At 34.3% G+C, this 17,682-nt stretch overlaps 1 protein-coding gene across 5 annotated transcripts in view; it reads left to right on the top strand.

Moving 5' to 3' along the window:
• RFX3 (regulatory factor X3) overlaps window positions 1–17,682 on the top strand; it is a 129,793-nt gene that overhangs the window by 105,285 nt on the left and 6,826 nt on the right. For all 5 annotated transcript variants that reach the window (XM_076362733.1, XM_076362732.1, XM_076362729.1 and 2 more), the window contains 7 exons: window positions 73–254; window positions 799–918; window positions 9,310–9,431; window positions 10,685–10,797; window positions 11,607–11,722; window positions 12,220–12,374; window positions 17,386–17,483. In XM_076362733.1, coding sequence (XP_076218848.1) covers window positions 73–254; window positions 799–918; window positions 9,310–9,431; window positions 10,685–10,797; window positions 11,607–11,722; window positions 12,220–12,374; window positions 17,386–17,483 — 906 coding nt within the window. The remainder of the gene's footprint in view (window positions 1–72; window positions 255–798; window positions 919–9,309; window positions 9,432–10,684; window positions 10,798–11,606; window positions 11,723–12,219; window positions 12,375–17,385; window positions 17,484–17,682) is intronic.

Raw genomic sequence — 17,682 nt, 5'->3', positions numbered from 1 at the left:
TAATGTTGTGTGGATGAGATATTTTTAATAAAGTAATAATGATTTTTTTTTTCTGTTTTGTATGTGATATAGCTTCAATGGCTTTTAGACAACTATGAAACTGCAGAAGGAGTGAGCCTTCCAAGAAGTACCCTTTACAACCATTACTTACGACACTGTCAGGAACACAAGTTGGATCCAGTCAATGCTGCCTCCTTTGGAAAACTCATACGGTCAATCTTCATGGGATTACGGACCAGAAGACTTGGAACTAGGTTTGTGTTAATGAAATCTGGAACTGTAATAGAAAATACCAGTAAGAAACTTGTCTGCTAGTCAAAAAATAAACAAAACCTGCATTTAAATATTACAGAGCTTTTCTGTCAGTTCTGTCTCTTAATGTTAAACAGTTTTATGTTTTTCCAGATGTTGTTATACTTCTACTTCTCCTGTTTTTGACTGTTTGTGTGTTTACATTTTGATAAATATACTGCAGATTTTTATCAGTACAAATGTAGCTTGTTGTTTGGAAATTACTAGGAATTGTGTTTCTCCATAACTAGGTAAGTTGTATTTATTTGCATTTTATTTTTCTTACTCAAGTTGATTACAAGTTAAAATGCTGGATAATATTTGTTTGAGAGAGTGAATTATTTTCCCTAAGGTGGTAAAATGACACCAGTGTAAAACAGGTATGACAGAAGAGTCAGGCCTGATTTGTGGGTATTATTTTCCAGCCAATGTAAATTGTAAAGTAAATGCAATGTAGATGCATAAAACTAGTGTTACTGTTCTTTTAATTCTTGCTCTTTCATAAAGGGGGAACTCCAAATATCATTACTATGGGATTCGTGTCAAGCCAGACTCTCCTCTTAATCGACTACAAGAGGACATGCAATACATGGCTATGAGACAACAGCCCATGCAGCAGAAACAGAGGTAAAGTGTGAAATGAACATGAGTGCTTATTAATATTTCCAGTTCATAAAGCCTTACTTTTCCTTACATGGAAAAGTTGAAATTCTAATGCAACTTCTGTTCAGCTTCTCTGCTATGAAAAACAAAATCCACTAGATATCCAGTTGATGTCACTGAAGTTGCGTATCAGCCAATGTGAAAGAATATTTACCTAGAAATTGTCGTAAATTTGCAATAATAATAAAGTGAGATATGATACGAACAGACTCTTCTTAACAATCTTGAGTTCTTATCCCATAAGCTGAAGAAAAGCAGTAAGAGCTTGAATTTCAGATTTTGCTGTTTGTTTTTATTACTATATCATATTACATATAAGCTGCTTATAAGAGAGCTTATGATTAAGCTCAGTTTGGTGTTTATTTCCTCTCCCTGCAAAGAATTAATGTGACCATAGTGGTTTGCCTGCAAGTTGATTTAAGTATTTTCCCTCAGCATCTGTTGTTCCTGAGGATCCTGTGGAAGCTCAGAAGTATTTGAAAGCAGTGGCACAGTGACCACAAAGGTCTATGCTGGTGGGGAAAGAATGTGGGAATATGCACGTGAAAAACTATCTTGAACAGAAAATTTTAGGAAAAAAAATGGAAATCAGTACATTTCTTTGAAATTAATTTTTGTTTGACTGATGTCAGTAACCTCCCATATTACCCTAAAGTGAAAAACTCTTAAGATGTGTAATTTCGTGAAACTCATAGGTAGAACAGCAGCATATCAAGCAAGACATCTTTAGAGCTATTACCCCCAACAAATCCAATTGAATGAGCAGCTTGGCATAGTGTACTAAGCATATTTTGTGGCCTTGGACACAACTGGGATATGGAAAATAAAACTTAAAACTTTAACTTCAAACACAGATATCACTTCAATCTGAAATAATTTTACTATCACTTCCAGAAGTAATTCCAGCACTAAATACATATTCATGGTAAGATGTACGATCTTAACTATCTTGTACTGGGCATAATACGGAAGCATGAGATGTCTCCCAATATGATCATGTAGGAAATTCTTGTTACAAAAATCATTGCAGGATTATATGGCAGGAAAAGGTGATAGATACTTACAAAATCTCCAAGCAAGCTTATTTTACCCACTCAAGCTCATTCACTTACAGATTTCATTCACTCACGCTCAAAATCACATGTATGCACCAAGACATATGCCACAATGGTCTAACTAGAATTGTTTCTATGAAATTGTTTCTGGAGAAGTTATGCCAGTTATCTAATCATCATCACCTCTCTTGTCGTCATCTTGATTCATAAGACAAAGTGATTTTGAACTTGCATTATATAACTCTTAGGAGTGGATACTACTTTTCTTTTATTATTTGCTTTATTATTTTGTTTACCACCACCGTATGTCTTATGTAGTTCCCTTATTTTCCTTACCTAGGTATGTTTGGTGGCATTTTCTTAACATTATCTTTATATCAGTTTGTTCCCTGATTATGTTTGAATGAAATCACACATATGGCATTGTGCAGCAGTTAGTGCATACCTTTTCTTTAACCCATGTTTTGCACGTGCATGCATGTGCACGCACATGCACGCACATACACGCACAGGCACACTCCCATTCATACTCAATTCATACCAATCTTAAGCTCTGCTGCGAGAATCTGTAAAGATACTGACAAAGGATGGGAACTGCAAGGCACTGGATAATTATGCTGAATAGGTAGCCGTTACATGAAAAATACTGTGCTGTAGTAGAAAAGTTGGTTATGCATTATCTTCAGTTGAGGCTAGCAATAAGACAGAGGAGAACAGGAAGGGGAGAGAAGTGGAAGCCTCTATAACCTATCTGCAATACTGACTGCAGAAAAGACCACCATGTTATTATCTCTTAATAAGAACAATGGCTTTGTTATTAAATCCTTAATAGCAGCTGTCCCAATATACCTTCCTAGATGAAGCTTTATGTCTTTGCTCAGGAACTTGCATTACTTACCTTCTTGTCTTTTAAGACAAAAGACAGGCTGATCTCTTTACATTCTTGAAATCTTGTGATGTCCAATTAGGTACCCTAGAAATCGAAGCATTGTTCACATAGTCCTACTGGTGTACTATTCATACAAAGTAGTTCTGAGGATCTTTGTCCATCCCTTAGTTCAGGGTACACAGATCTCAGTAAAATATTTTCTGTCTTTCCAAAATCCCAGCATCCTAAATAAATAAAATGCAGAGATGAAGGAGCTAGCCAGACTTTGACAATTGCACTGTGAAAAATGTATATTGCCTCTGCTCTGCATACCATCAAACATACTAGCAATACTGAATAGGATAGAGAAATTTTTGGAATGAAGATGTTTATCCAACAAAATACAGGAAATTTTCATTGAAAAATGGAAACTCATGAGCCACTATTACTTTAACTTACTTATTCATACTTATCTAAACCAGAAAGCTGCAAAATTTTCTAATAGAAACAGGGATTTTTAAAGCCAAGTGTGATGATTCCAGAACATTTTTGTCTCATTGGAATGTGCTGATTATGATAGTCATTTTAGAAAAAGATTTAACAAATACATTAAATTTTTCCACAATCGAGCCTGTTTACTTCATTACAGCCACTCTCTAGCATGCAGCAATCATGAGCTTTGGTACATTCCTCTCTCTTTGTAGCCTTACTTTCTAATTTTAGGGTAGTCTTTGGTTATACAATGTCAAGCTTTATTCCACATTCTTGAAATAAAAATGTCTGCATATTTTGCTTGATTAATTTTAATGAAAACTGAGATATGCTTGTGTTTTGTAGCCCTCAGGTTTTGGGGGAAAGAAGAAATGCTAAATATAAAAATGGCTTGACTTAAAACTTTCAGTGCACAATTTAAAAAGTGAACTTGTGTTTTTGAAGTAAGATTTCTTCCACGTTTACAGAACATGCTTAGTATCTAATTTCAATGTTTGATATATGTCTGTATGTATTTTTATCATAGTTATCCTAGTGTATTGAAGAATTCTAGCAGGATTTATTAAGACAACTAAAGGACTTAATATTATAATTTGCATGATTAGGGTAACATCGCTCTTTCTCCAGCTTTATTAATATTTCTAATGTTTCTTTTGTCCTTTAAATCAGTGGTAAATTGCAGTCAATATACTTTTCCTGTGAAGTTATACCAATTCTACCACCTCTGTCGGACACATCTAATTGGATAAACACTTCTAGTCCTTTTTGGCAAAGACTGTAGACTGAATGTATGCTACAGATCATTTTTCTTCGTTCCTTTTCTTAATTTGAGGGTCATGCACCTTTTCTATTTGCATAGCTTGAATATTCCAAAGTGCTCTTGTATGTTCATGTTCAGAGTTTGTTCTGGGCTTGAATTCAAGGGTCTGAGATTTATCAGACATAAATTTCAGATGGAAGGTAATGCTGTTAGTTGCTTAGTCTTGGTCGTGATCAGCGTGAGCTGTGGGAGTACTCTTTCTTTGTTCTAGTAAGAAGAAAAAACAGAGTAACTACAGATCACAGAAGCTAACAGTCCTATCTTCCAGCTGAGACAGTGGTTTGGCGACAACCACCACGTATCAAGAGACTTAAAGCACCTTTGAACTGAAGAAGTGCACAGTTAACAACTAGTCTTGGCTGGAGGATAATAGCTAACACCTTGCCTTTGAGCTGGACCTGCCGTATGGCTAAGACTTGCAAGGGAAGGCCTGGCTTGCCTCTGTCATCCCGCTCCTAGATGTTTTCCAGGGTAGGAGAAAACAGGATATTTAAATGGTTATATTATCCATTAGTCTGGATCAAACACAGGCCTGACTAACAGTGAATGGACATCAGACAAAGACTGTTAGGGAGAAATAAAGTAATATCCAACCCAAATATTATGCCAAATATATTTGCACAGTTTTAAGTCTGACATTAAACACTTGCCACTTGAAAGTACAATCTTATTATGAAATCTCTTTCCCATAAGCATTCCTTGTCAGACCATTTAAGGGAAATGTATCAGAGATACAATTTCTAAAGTTAAGTTCCATTTTTAGCCTGATTTTATTTAGCTCTTCATGAGTAGAAGCTTGTGGCTCAGAAGCTGAATTATCTTTATGGCTTAGTCTAGGGAAATTGATACAGGTATGCTTGTCTTTTCTTTAGGGCATTCATAACAATGTAAGTTTTAAATTCTATTTCCAGTAGTAAACCTCCAGCTTTCCAAGTTAATTTCAAATATATCTTTCAGTTCTTACACACAATGATTGTAACTTTTTGCTTTCATTTATGGGAGCTGAACATTCGGCTAAGGTTTTTTTTTAATAAATACAATAACTGTATTGTTACCTACTGTACATTATATCATTCAGCTAACACATATATTGTTGTTCTAACCAGAAATCATTAATCACTACTTCCTATAGATGTTGTTTACCTTATGTATTTATTTTATGTAGAAAATAATCTGTATTTTTCTATTGTTCTCTTTCCTGTATTCTCATGTTTCCTGGATATACTGTTCAGTCAAACATACCTTTAAACGCGAGCCACTGTGAGTCCAAAGCATCGAGTATTTATAGATCTTTTTAAAAGGGGCTTGGGTTTGTGGACAACAGAGAAATTACGCATTTTTATAGTGGTATTCTTTTTGAAGATAGAGAGCAAGGTATCATAGTCCAACAAATACTGACATCTGTAAAACTGGGCTACAAGTTTGTTAAGATACAATATCCTAAAATGATAATAAGAGAACTTATATGATAAACTACTAAACAACTTCCTAATGGAGGAGTACAGAAAAAATTCACAGTCCTTCTCTTGAACAAGCACAGATGTTTTGTGTGTAGTATGATTGTGGCCTACAAAACTAGGAAGTTCTGCTTAGGCTTCTAGATTAGACATACCTCAACAATGCTTATTGGATTGAGGAGAGATGTTTTAAAAGCACACACATGAAATTTGCATTCCTTAAATTTCTTTACAGTTTTACTGTATTTGATTTCAGATAACCATGCTTTCATTGAAATATAGCCTCTGCATTATTTTTGAGGCTTTATGATATATGCACAACAGTATACTTGGAAGTGTTTTTATTTTCTTCAAACACTAGAAAGCAACTAGTACAAACTTGATCTACACACCAAAACTTTCTGAATGCATCCAAATGCTTCTCAGGTATTTCTTTGTTACTTGAAGGTTTTGCATCTTCAATAATTTTTTAAAGCATTTGAGTTTCTTCAATTTTCCTATAGTTAACAGTTTTAGTATGTGTTGCCTGTGGTGTTGCAAGCTGTTTGAATCAACTTTTGCTTTCTGTTAATTTTAAAAGCTGATTTTTTTTTTTCCCCCTACTAGCGTCAATGGCAACATTTTATTTGCATACAATAGTAAAATGTTTTAACATACTTTACACATTGTTATGCATAAGGTCACCATAAGGTCACCATTTTGTTACATAGTTTGGTACCTTAGCACACTTCTCACAGACGTCAGTGAACTGCTGGTGATGAACCACAATAATAAATCTAACATAAAAATAAAATAGAAGTGAATCCTTAGAGCTTAGTTCTGTTCCTTTGTAGAACCCCTACAGTTTGTTTTTTAGCAAGCCAGAAGGATAGAAACCTTAGTTTTTAAGAAAAAGAGAGAATATTATAAATTGCATAACAGCATGAGTTGGATTTTTCAGAAAATACTAAATTCTAAGACTTAGAGTAAAATCCAAATAGTGGCAGCATGGCAGCAGTACAAGCAAACAACAAAATCTGCAGAAAATTTAACTGAAAAAGCTGCTGTTTTTTGTCTGTCTTCTGACTTAGTCAAGCCATTTTGGCTTCTCATAGTTTTGATAGTTTTCAGCTTGTTTCTTTTCCCTACCAATTTCATACGTGTATTTCAAACCAAGCAGGCATTTTATTGTACTTACCCTTTCTGCTTTATCTTATTAAAGAATATGGATTGTTTGCTGCACATGAGTTTTAGTCACAAAGTTATTAATCTGTTCTGCAGTGAGAGGAAGTTTCTGTTAATGTTAGGTCATGGTTAGACTATGGAAGTCAATGAAGTTGCATTCTAAATTAACTGCAAAGTGAGACCAGCGTATCATTCAGTGTCATTTCTGAATTACCTGATTCCATGTTCTGATTTCAGTGGTTTAGAGGTTTTTTTTCTTTCCATAGCTTTGCACAAATTGGGAAGATGTCTGTCGTTAACTAAAGACTTTACAAACTTTTACTTGTGTTTATGCTAACCTATATAAAATTCAAATGGTGTCCTTTCTGGGTCAAGTATCATTAGAAAGCTGTAATATTCATGTAAGGTCAGTTACGATTTTCTGCTCTCAGTCTCCTAGCACCTAGTAATTTAAAAGAAAAGGGTGAAAGATGAAATAAGGTATAGGTTAGTAGTGAGTAAAATAGGAAAATAGAGTAAAAGTCTGGATAATTTTAGAAAATGTAACTCTTAGCAGTTAGGAAATTGTAACTATTTTTTCCATGCACCAAAAATGGCTTGAATTTAACTAAAGAATTCTGGAGAGCTGTTTGATGTCTAAACTGCCAAAGCTCTACTTGTACGTAAAAGACAGCAGATCTAAAATTGTTAACCCCTGACTGCTTATGTTTCATCTGAAGCTCCTAAAAAATATTTTTTTTCTTTTTTTCATTCTTTGGTTTCATTTTGCAAGTGATTTTCTAATGCTGTTGAAACTGGTTAACCTCTTTGATGAGTTACCTGTCACAGTGGCAGAATTAAGAATTTTGCCCAGCATATTTTATATGAAGCACAGTGGAGTAAGTAGGTGGATAATCCTGATTCCTAGCACCAAAAGATTAAGTTGGCTTTTATACTTTAATTAAAAGTTTTTTTGCATAACTGAAAAACTCTTAGAGGAGTGTTATTTTTATGTATTCAAAACATTTTGAATCCTATTTCAGGAGCTGAAGGGTCAGTAAAATAATATATTTAGCAGAAAGTAATGGAACTATCTTAAAATACAGGTTTAGATTAACAAGTATTTCCAGAAGTTGATCTTCTGCCTGGTATTTGTAATTATAAAGTATAATGAGAGAGAAGTTAAGAATTCTTCCCAGATGAACTGCCTGGATTGCAGGTAGATTTATCAAGTAATAACAAGCTCATCAAGAAGAGTTCAGTGCTACCGTGATACCAGAGATGAAATTTTATTCTTTAATAAGTTGATTAGAGTTTCACTATTGTATTTAGCAGGCATAGGATTTTACATTGGACCATTACAGAAAGTGAAACTTGATATAAATGTCCTAGAGATGGGATAGGTATAGGTGTCTTCTTTTTTCCCAAGCATTGAAATTCCTAAAGTTATAAAACTATTTGTTAATCAGGCCAGGAGTCTTTCTGTTGAAAAATTTATTTTCTGTCTTTCTTTTGTTATTGTATATTTAGATTCATGTCAGGAATGCCTAGAGTATTGAACAGATGTTTTTCATGGGAACTTCCTTTTAAAGTAAAATCTCAGTAATTACATGAGACAATGCTGGTTTATGTTTACTGGAAATAAAATTAAATGTTCCCAACTGATTAAACTGCTTCTTCAAGTAATGCATCAAAAGTGGAATTTCTTGTCACATTTCTGAAGTTAGCATGGAGTTTTACAGTCTGTACAACAATTCCAATTGGAGTGATCATTAAAACGTACTTTATTTAGCTTTTGGGTCTCTCTTATTTTCTTTTCCAGTGGCTAAAATTCTTTTTCAGAAGTGCAAAGTGTCCAATATGTTAACATTAAGATCTGGGACAGAGTAAATTCTCAGTTGTGTTGGAAGTGACAGGCATGATCTTCAGCCTGTCAGACTGTCGAGACAACACTTGACCATCCAAACTAGCATTCCCATTTGTATCATTGTGATTTTTGTCCTTTATAAAAGATTCTGAGAATTGACTAGTGAAGAGCTTAGGTTTCCAAGTAGCTTTCTCAGGCCTTCTATGCTTATGAGAGAAGTTTGTTTGGTTTGAAAAGTCTTTCGCTATCCTCAGACAGTAGTGTTATTTTTTTCTTAAGGTAATGAAACATTATTTTTGGATTACATAATTATTGGGAAGTCAAACTATTTGGAAAGGGAAAGATTTGATTCCTTTTGGTGTAAATTAGCTAGTCTTACGGTATGCTGTTCCTAAGCTAAATTCCACAAGAAATTGGTACTGGTGCTGTAATATCACCTTTATGAATTCTGTAATGCATTGTTAATGCTCTAGCTTCCCTTAGTAATTGTTTCTTCTGTTACTTACAAAATAAATAAAAATGTGTAAATTCTTTTGTTACTTTTCCTCAAATTTTTATTTTGAGATGGAGAAATCAGAGCCAGCATAGATTGTATGATCTTATTTATGGAGAAGTGAACAGAAAGGATAATTTTGTACTTGATATTTTTGTAGGTATAAGCCTATGCAGAAAGTGGATGGAGTTGCAGATGGCTTCACAGGAAGTGGTCAACAGACAGGCACATCTGTTGAACAAACTGTGATTGCCCAAAGTCAACATCATCAACAGTTTTTAGGTAAGAAAGCAGGTTTTATACTGCTGTATAAGTAAGTAAGATGAACTTCATTATCACTGTGAATATCAAGTCACACAAGTACAGTAGTTGCTTCTAAAGTTATTATGCCCTCTTTAAAAATCTTACAACAGAACAAAAAGGCACAAATTACATGTTCTGTGTTGTGAGCTTTATGTAATATTTAATATGCATCATGTAAGTATAAAAGGAAAAATACACCAATTCTGTATTTGTGTGATATATTTAATATTTTATAAATCACAATGCAGTTGCTGTGCAAAGTTATGTTAGACACACATACTGAAATTTCTGCGATTAAAGTTGTTCCCTGCATGTGCATTACAGTGCATTTTATTTCATAAAAGAGGGGTGGTGGCATGGCATTACTGTTGCAGGATAGCCTTCCAGAGGGCTGTTTTGAATCTGTGCTGTAGTGTTATAAGTGGAAAGAGCCTAATAGTTTCAACTGGAACCCCAAAGTTCATGTTTAAAAATGTCCAAGTTGTGGATTCATTGATCCAGCTAAGCATGTATTCTCAGTAATGGAAACAAATGGTAATTTAGTTATTTGTTTATGCAGAAAGACTCTTTGGCTGTGTTATTGCAAAAGGTGTAGGCTTATTTGGTTGGGATTTTCAAGCACCAAATCCTTTGGCCTAAATTCGCTGTTACTGAAATCATTGGGAAAATAAGGGTAGCATTAAAATGTTTTGAATCTTCCTTTCCAGGTACCTTTTAGTCCAGCATTTTTCTCTTATATCAGCTTGTCTTTTGGAAACATTTGTGACAAATAGTAAAAGCACACATTGGCTCTACATGAAAGTCTACTAAATTTCAAATAAAAATGTATATTGAGTCTACTAAGCCCCATCGTATCTGGCTACATAGAAACTCTTCAGCTGAACACGAAAAAAACTATTCAAGGATTAATCTTTCATACACTGCCATAGATATTTTCCTTCATCCTGTCATACTCTGAAAACATCTGTGTTAGCTTTTCTGTATAGGTGTAGTATGTACATGACATCTTTTTAATGTCTTCAAGAATGATTTTATATTTCGTTTTGATTAAAAAAATGCTGGCTAAATTTGTTTACAATTTTAACATACAACAGGTATGAAAGACTTTTCTCTTTGAATATTATGACTTTTTAGAATTTATTTCTTTGTATCATCCTTAAATTTTTTCTTAATCATACTGTAACTGGCACTGTTCACAATAGCCCTCTTTCATTATGTTGTCATGGAAACAGATGCATCTCGAGTACTTCCAGAGTTTGGAGAAGTTGAAATATCTTCTCTACCAGATGGTACTACCTTTGAGGACATCAAATCACTGCAGAGTCTTTATCGAGAGCACTGTGAGGTATTTCCTATAAACTGTTTATTTTTTAAAGTTCATGACTTCTAGTGAAGGTCAGTACAAGACAGTAATGCCAAATATATTGCAACCATGTTAGTGGTATGTGACTTTCCCCCAGGGTATTTTGCTTATTTCATTGGAAAGGACTTTAGTAAAACAGTTTTTCTGGAGGGTGCCCTTTACAGGGGAAAAAAGTAATATATAATAGACGCTGAGAATGAAATGTAGTTATGTGTATGTTTTCAGAATGTTAGAGAAACTATACTTCAGATTGTACGTGCAGATCTTTGGTTTAGTCAATAGGAAATGTAAATCAGGTCAAATTATAATTTTTTTTTTTTTTAACATTAAAAGCAGTAACTTTTTTCTCATTTTAAAGAAACATTGAGACGTTTAAGCCACATTTGATACTGAACAATGTCTTTTAAAATTATTTTTGAAGGTGCTTTCAAACCTATACTGAATTATGAAAATTAATAAACTGGCAGGTTTCCTTTGTGTTTGCAGTAGTATTAAATATTTTCTTTGGGTGAATTCCTCTGATATGTTTACATAGGCCATGCTCATTTCTGGAGGCTTCCACACATGTGCACTTGACCTTACTCAAGTCTCTGTGCACACCAGTTTATAGTGCTGGATAATTTATGGATATCAAAGCTATTAAAATAGATATTATTTATAACTTGAGAAAAATACAGTTTGCCTTTGCTCTACTACGTGATGAAGGAAAAAAAAGCTATAGATCCAGTTGGAGCTTGGAGTGGTGGGAAGCTGGGTAGAAGACAATCTGTACTTGTGTTTTATTTTCTCAGGCAATACTGGATGTGGTTGTGAATCTTCAATTCAGCCTGATAGAAAAATTGTGGCAAACTTTCTGGCGCTATTCTCCCTCTGCTCCACCTGATGGCACTACTATTACTGAACCAAGGTCAGTAAAAGTTTCTCTTCCTTTACTGCTTCTCATGATAATATAATACAGGTGTCAAATAAAAAAAATCTTATTGGTTCTACCTGCTGAGTAATAATTTTTTTCATATGATAATTTTTCAAATTAAATTTATGTTGTCTGGCATTTCTGTATAGACTGGGTGTATGCCAATGTGCAGTCTTGAAACGATTGTGTCGACCATTTTTTTTCTTTGCTTGGGCAACTACAGTAAAGGTGTCTTTTCCCAGTATTCTATCAAGTTCTTTTAAGCCAAAAGCATCGTTCATACCTCTGCATAATTTATGAGCTGTAGCAGAGCTATGGAGGCATTTTTAAAATCCATTTCCTTGTGACACAATGTGTAAAGAAGTTCTGTTGGGTGTAGTTGAGACATCTATGACATCTTTATAAAATAATACATTTTAACACCCATTGCAGGTTTTTACCTGCTGTAAATGCATTACCATTTATTTGTTTGCTACGTTTTTTCACACCAGCAATCTGAGTGAAATAGAAAGTCGACTTCCAAAAGCAAAGCTGATTACTCTGTGCAAGAATGAGTCTATTCTAAAATGGATGTGTAACTGTGACCATGTGATGTACCAGGCTTTGGTGGAGATTCTCATTCCTGACGTCCTTAGACCTATTCCTAGTAAGTGAACACCTGAAACATTTTGTAAGGATTTTTGTGTATGCCTGCCTGTGGTGGTGGTGGTCTTGTGCCTCACAGGACAGCTTTAGGAATAAGTTTGAAAGTTAAGAAAGTATTGTGTGTCATTTATCCTTAATTTTGTTGTGTAGGAAGTTGTGCTGAGAGTTGATGTATGCTTGGTATTTTAAAAGTAACTGAGGATTTTAGTACAGTTGGAAGATCTAGTTTTCAAGATATAGTTTCATATTAAAGGTACTTCTTTCTCTGTGTGTTATATTTTCAGATAAAAATGTTTTCCTTTTACCCTGGCTCTAGACTACCTGATAGACTTAGACATAAGTCCTGTGGCCTTAAGCCAATGTGCACTAATGTCAGTCAGTCCTTCCACTAAATTCAGTAGGTGTTAGTTTAAACATTACATATTAATCTTTGATTAGTCTGAAAAAAAAAAGTATATGATCTTTGTGATTCCATTTCTGGACAGTTAGTCTTTTGTTCCTTATCAGTGGCTGCTGAAATAAATTTTAATGTCTGTTAAGGCAATGAAAAATTAACTCAGAAATTTTTAGTCCAATTTATTATTCCAGTCTACTGTTCTTTCTGTCATGCATCCTGCGTGAAAGAGTCAGTAACTGTTGGGCCATTCAACCATTACGAGGAGTACAGCTTTCTTTTCAAACTTAATTTTACTAAAATCCATTGTTGCTCAAGCAGTGTATTTTTATGGCTATTTTTGGTAGAAAATGAATTTATGTGAAGAAAGTTGAACTCCGTTATAAAGCATTTATTGTCTCGCATGTGCTGTGCTAAATATTATAAAGAAATCACGTTAGCAACCCACTATAAATGTCGTAACTCCTACATATTATATCCTTTCCATGAAAAACCAGCAGTCACTTCATAAAGTTGGATTAATATTTTTAAAAAAGTTAGGGCCTTAAGTAGGTTTGCAGCTAACAAAGCTATTTTGTCATGCTGTGAACACCTCTTCTGCTATAGTGACTCCAGTAGTAATAAGCACTCCATAAGAATATTTGCAGGTAATGCCTTGCAGAAAAGTTTTATTGACTTTTTGCTTGTCAGTGAAATAAAATTAGGTTTCAGTAAATTATGTATGATACAAAAAAAAATTTGGAACTGGAAATGTATAAAATCTGAAGGTTGGCCTTTTACAAAGGCAGTTTTACCTTTTTTTTAAGGAAAGAGTAAGTTCTTGGTAGAGGTTGACATAATTTATCTTTTCATCTCTGTAGCAGAATAAAGGAAAAATGCTTTACTCAAATACATGCAATTATTGACAACTATTACTTGTATAAATTATTCTGCATTGGTTTATATTTTATGTTTTACTTTTCTATCTAGTGACAACGCAAGTAGGTAGGTTATTAATTTTGGAGTAATATAGCCTATCACAAGCAAATAGGCAATGATAAAAACCCCCACAAATTTAATTACAACATTTAATAGGCTTAATTAAAACTCTCTCTTCCAAAAGCGTATTATTTTCTAAATAAAAAGGTGATGCAGACATGGTTTTTCATCAAACCTGCTTTTCGCCTTGCTTTTCACTTGCTTCTCCTGCACAGCCTGGCAGTCTCTAAAGAAGTTTTTATATGATAGCTTCTGAGCTTGTGGTGTCTTCCTGCTTTGTTTCATAAGATGCATTGGGCGTTGCCAGTACAGGGTTTCAAGAAAATGTGACACAATCATTTAATATCAATAACTACAGGCATCAGATCCTTTTCATGCTATTTCTATCTAGAATTACCAGTCATATGTGAATAATTGATACCTACTGTGTTTGACATTCCTGTTTTTGGGATGATTATCGGACTTCTTGATGCAAAAACATCATCTGATCCCAGGACAAATTCATCCCAAGAGACTTCGGCCTCTATTTTGTGAACAGTCCAGTGGTTTTCTGCTCAGAAGTCCACCCACTGAGCTACCTTTGGAAGACAGATAATGTATTTTCTTATTTTTATCTTTAGGACCAGCTAACTAAATGGCTTTTTCTAGTCAGCTTTCCTGTAATGATGGTCCATACAAGTTCTCTCTTCACTGTGAAATATTTAAAATATTATTAGTTTTTTAACTCCTGCTTTTGAATTAAAATATCTCCAGCCATTACAAGAGACCAAGAGAAAGGCTTAAGGTTGTGCTTAATTGTTGACTATGACAATAATGGAGCTAGGTGAAGTAGACAAATTCATCATCTTCTGTGGGAAAATAGGAGTTTATAGGAAAGTTTGGACTCTGTAGAGGAAAGGGGGCTGTAAATGCTTCATCAAAGGCATGTTTATGATTTTTTTTTTTTCCTGAATAAATGGAAAGATTTTGACAGCAGCTACTCAAAATAGGAAAAAATATTAATTTGGAAAGTGCTTCAAGTAAGCATATGGTTTTTTAAGGTTTATCTTTTTTCATGTCTAGATTTTCAGTGTTTTTCTTTTAGAAAAGTCTTACTGTGCTACTCAGCTGTGTGATATATATTACTGGAGTAGAAAAAAATATTACCATTGAGGAGAAAATAATTTTATTTTTAACCTCTATGTTAAATTTGCCAGCTGAAATGTTTAACATCCACAGAATGAATGAAGAACTGCTGTGTATAAAACAGCAAAATTCCTTTTCCTAAGAAAAGTGAAATGCTGTCCATTTGAGTCAGGAATAAAGACCATAATTATCTAATGTCTTTGACAATAGACCAGAGCTATTATGTTTTAGAATGGACTTTTTGCATCTTCGCAAGTAACAGAATGGACAGTAACAAACTTGCCTGTGAGTTAGTTTCTATCATAGGTGGAGAATTTGTGCTAAACATATTTCCACACCGTATTACACAGTTCCAGGCAGACAAAAATTTAAAGTGCTGGTAAGAGTGTACAGCCTTGTTTTTATGAGATTTGCATGTCAGAGGGTTTTCAGCTGAAGACTCAAGCTTTTTAGGTACTTATCCAAATCAAACTTTCCATCGGTAACTGCCATTGCAACATCATTTACTGTGTGTCTAGTAACATTTAACTATCAGGCCATTTACTTTGCACCATACTCATCATGTGATTCTCTGAAAGGGTTTCCTTGTTTTTCTATGGTAGTCAGACGAACTTAAAAGAAGGCTTTGAGGATGTAGGTACTTAAGGTTTTGGTAATGACTAGATGTGTAGTTAAGGATGGAGTATGAGAAAAATTCTCTATTTAATATGATATCTCCAAAGCTCATTAGAAATTCATGGTTGTTCTATACAATACTGATGCCTGATTATCTACTTTAGCTATTTAATTTCTTTAGAACTTAGAATGGCTTTCATTTGCTCCTCTTTCTTCCTTCCTCTCTTAAGGCCTGAGCTGCTTTTCCGTATTTTTTTTTTTAAAGGAGATCAGCATTACAGTCATGCAAATAATTTTGTAATATATAGTTGGGTGAAAAAGAGTAATAAGCGAATTAGAAGTGAAAAAGCAGTAGTATTTTTCCTTAAGTGTCTAAGTATCATTCATACGGTATTTACATTATTCCTTCCACTTTGCATTTTCTTGTTCTATAGGTAAGAAAATGTGAGTCAATACATAGTTAATTAGTAAGTGCACAGAAATAATTTACAAAGCAGCACAAGTGAGCTAGGTGATTGACAGGATTGAAGAAAAAAGCTTGTTCTTCATGTGGAAACCTCAAGAGAGGAAAAAAAACCTGTTACCATAGAGTGTTCAGCTAAGACAGATATTTTGTAAGATCAAATTGTGTTCAGCTGAGCATCCAAATGTGTGGTCAGTTATGTAAATTACTGATATGGATTCTACAGCTTATCACTGCAAATTTGAAGACATGAAAAAGATGTCATGAAGAATACACTTTTTCTTTTAGTAGATTTACTTTGCTAATAGAAAGCTTTATTAAAAAAGGGATCTTCAAGAATTCAAACGGTAAAAGAGCATTTCTCAAAGACAAGTTCTAACAGCATTAATTTCTTACTCTACCAGAGTATCCAGCCTTATAAACAGAATCCAGTCAGTCTTGTCTTGGACTGTTTCTCCTTACATGTAGCTAAAATAGTTTGAAAATAAATATTATTTCCTCCTTCTATTTTTTTCCTCTTCACTTTTGTAGTTGCTTTCATTCTCTACTAGTCTTTAGAAACCTGTAGTTTTTTCTTTTTGTCTCCTCCTTTTTGCAGCTGTTTGAGTGGATGCTATTATGTCAATGAGCAAGTGGTAGGTATGGGGAAGTGAGGTTTCTACTACTCAGGAGATATGATTCTCTTTTTTCCAGGCGCAGTTCATTGGGAAAATACTTCCTGTCCTCCTCCTTTGAAAAATTAAAACTTATATTTTGAGTAGTGCAGATTGCTGTAAGGGCTGCTTCAATTTCTCTCTAAATCTCTGTCAGCCACTCAGCAGTTCTGTGGGTGCTATAGTAAAGAAAGAAAAGTGCACACAGATTCCACAGCCATTTGAATAATCTCACTTTCTCCCAGTGAAACACACTCCTATATCTTGCTTATTGATGATATCCTTAAGCTCTGCATGTTGGATTTTGTTCTTTAAAACTGAAGTAAGCAGCACCATGACATGGCTTAAGGTTACTTTGGCCTTATTTGAGGAAACTGCGGTACTCCAATAACTGGATTTTTTTCCAGAGTTTTGGTCTTTAAAAGAGGTGCTTAGATGAAATGGAAAGCTGAAAGTTTGTGATGGACATTTCCATCACAACTGCTGCAATTACTGATGTTCTTCTATAGGAGTGCTCAAAACAATACTGCTGGTCACAAACTTCTTGAAAGATTGTTAGGTGAGGAAGCCGGAACCAAATATTAAACCAGTATTAAACCAAAACTAAAATCATGATTGCATAATCTATATCTGAATGAGGCATTTTGAACCTAGACTGGATTTGTCTTTTAGTAAGTAAAAGCAGCGGACCTGAACGTTGAGTACGTAAGTACTGAGGATGCAAAACATTTCAAGACAGGTACATTGCTTTCTTTTCATTCTGTTTTTATTCTTTAACGCACAGGTGCCTTGACCCAAGCCATTCGCAATTTTGCAAAAAGCCTTGAAGGTTGGCTTTCAAATGCCATGAACAATATTCCACAGAGGATGATACAAACCAAGGTAGACAAAACTGTTGCAGTATTATTCTTGCAATGGCAAACCAAGTGGGCAGTAGCATCTAAAAGCAGTAGCGTTTTAAGTTTAATGCTAAATTTCCTGTTTAGCATCAAGCATCAAATAATGGGAGAGGAAATAACTTAGTTTTGTCAAAAAAACATAAGAAAGAAATTATTTGATGTGCTACATGGACATAATTCAC

This window comes from Aptenodytes patagonicus, chromosome Z (genome assembly GCF_965638725.1).
Source record: "Aptenodytes patagonicus chromosome Z, bAptPat1.pri.cur, whole genome shotgun sequence".
Taxonomy (NCBI): Eukaryota; Metazoa; Chordata; class Aves; order Sphenisciformes; family Spheniscidae; genus Aptenodytes; species Aptenodytes patagonicus.
Note: the sequence above shows the minus strand (reverse complement) of the source record. Positions and strands in the feature narration are given on the sequence as shown.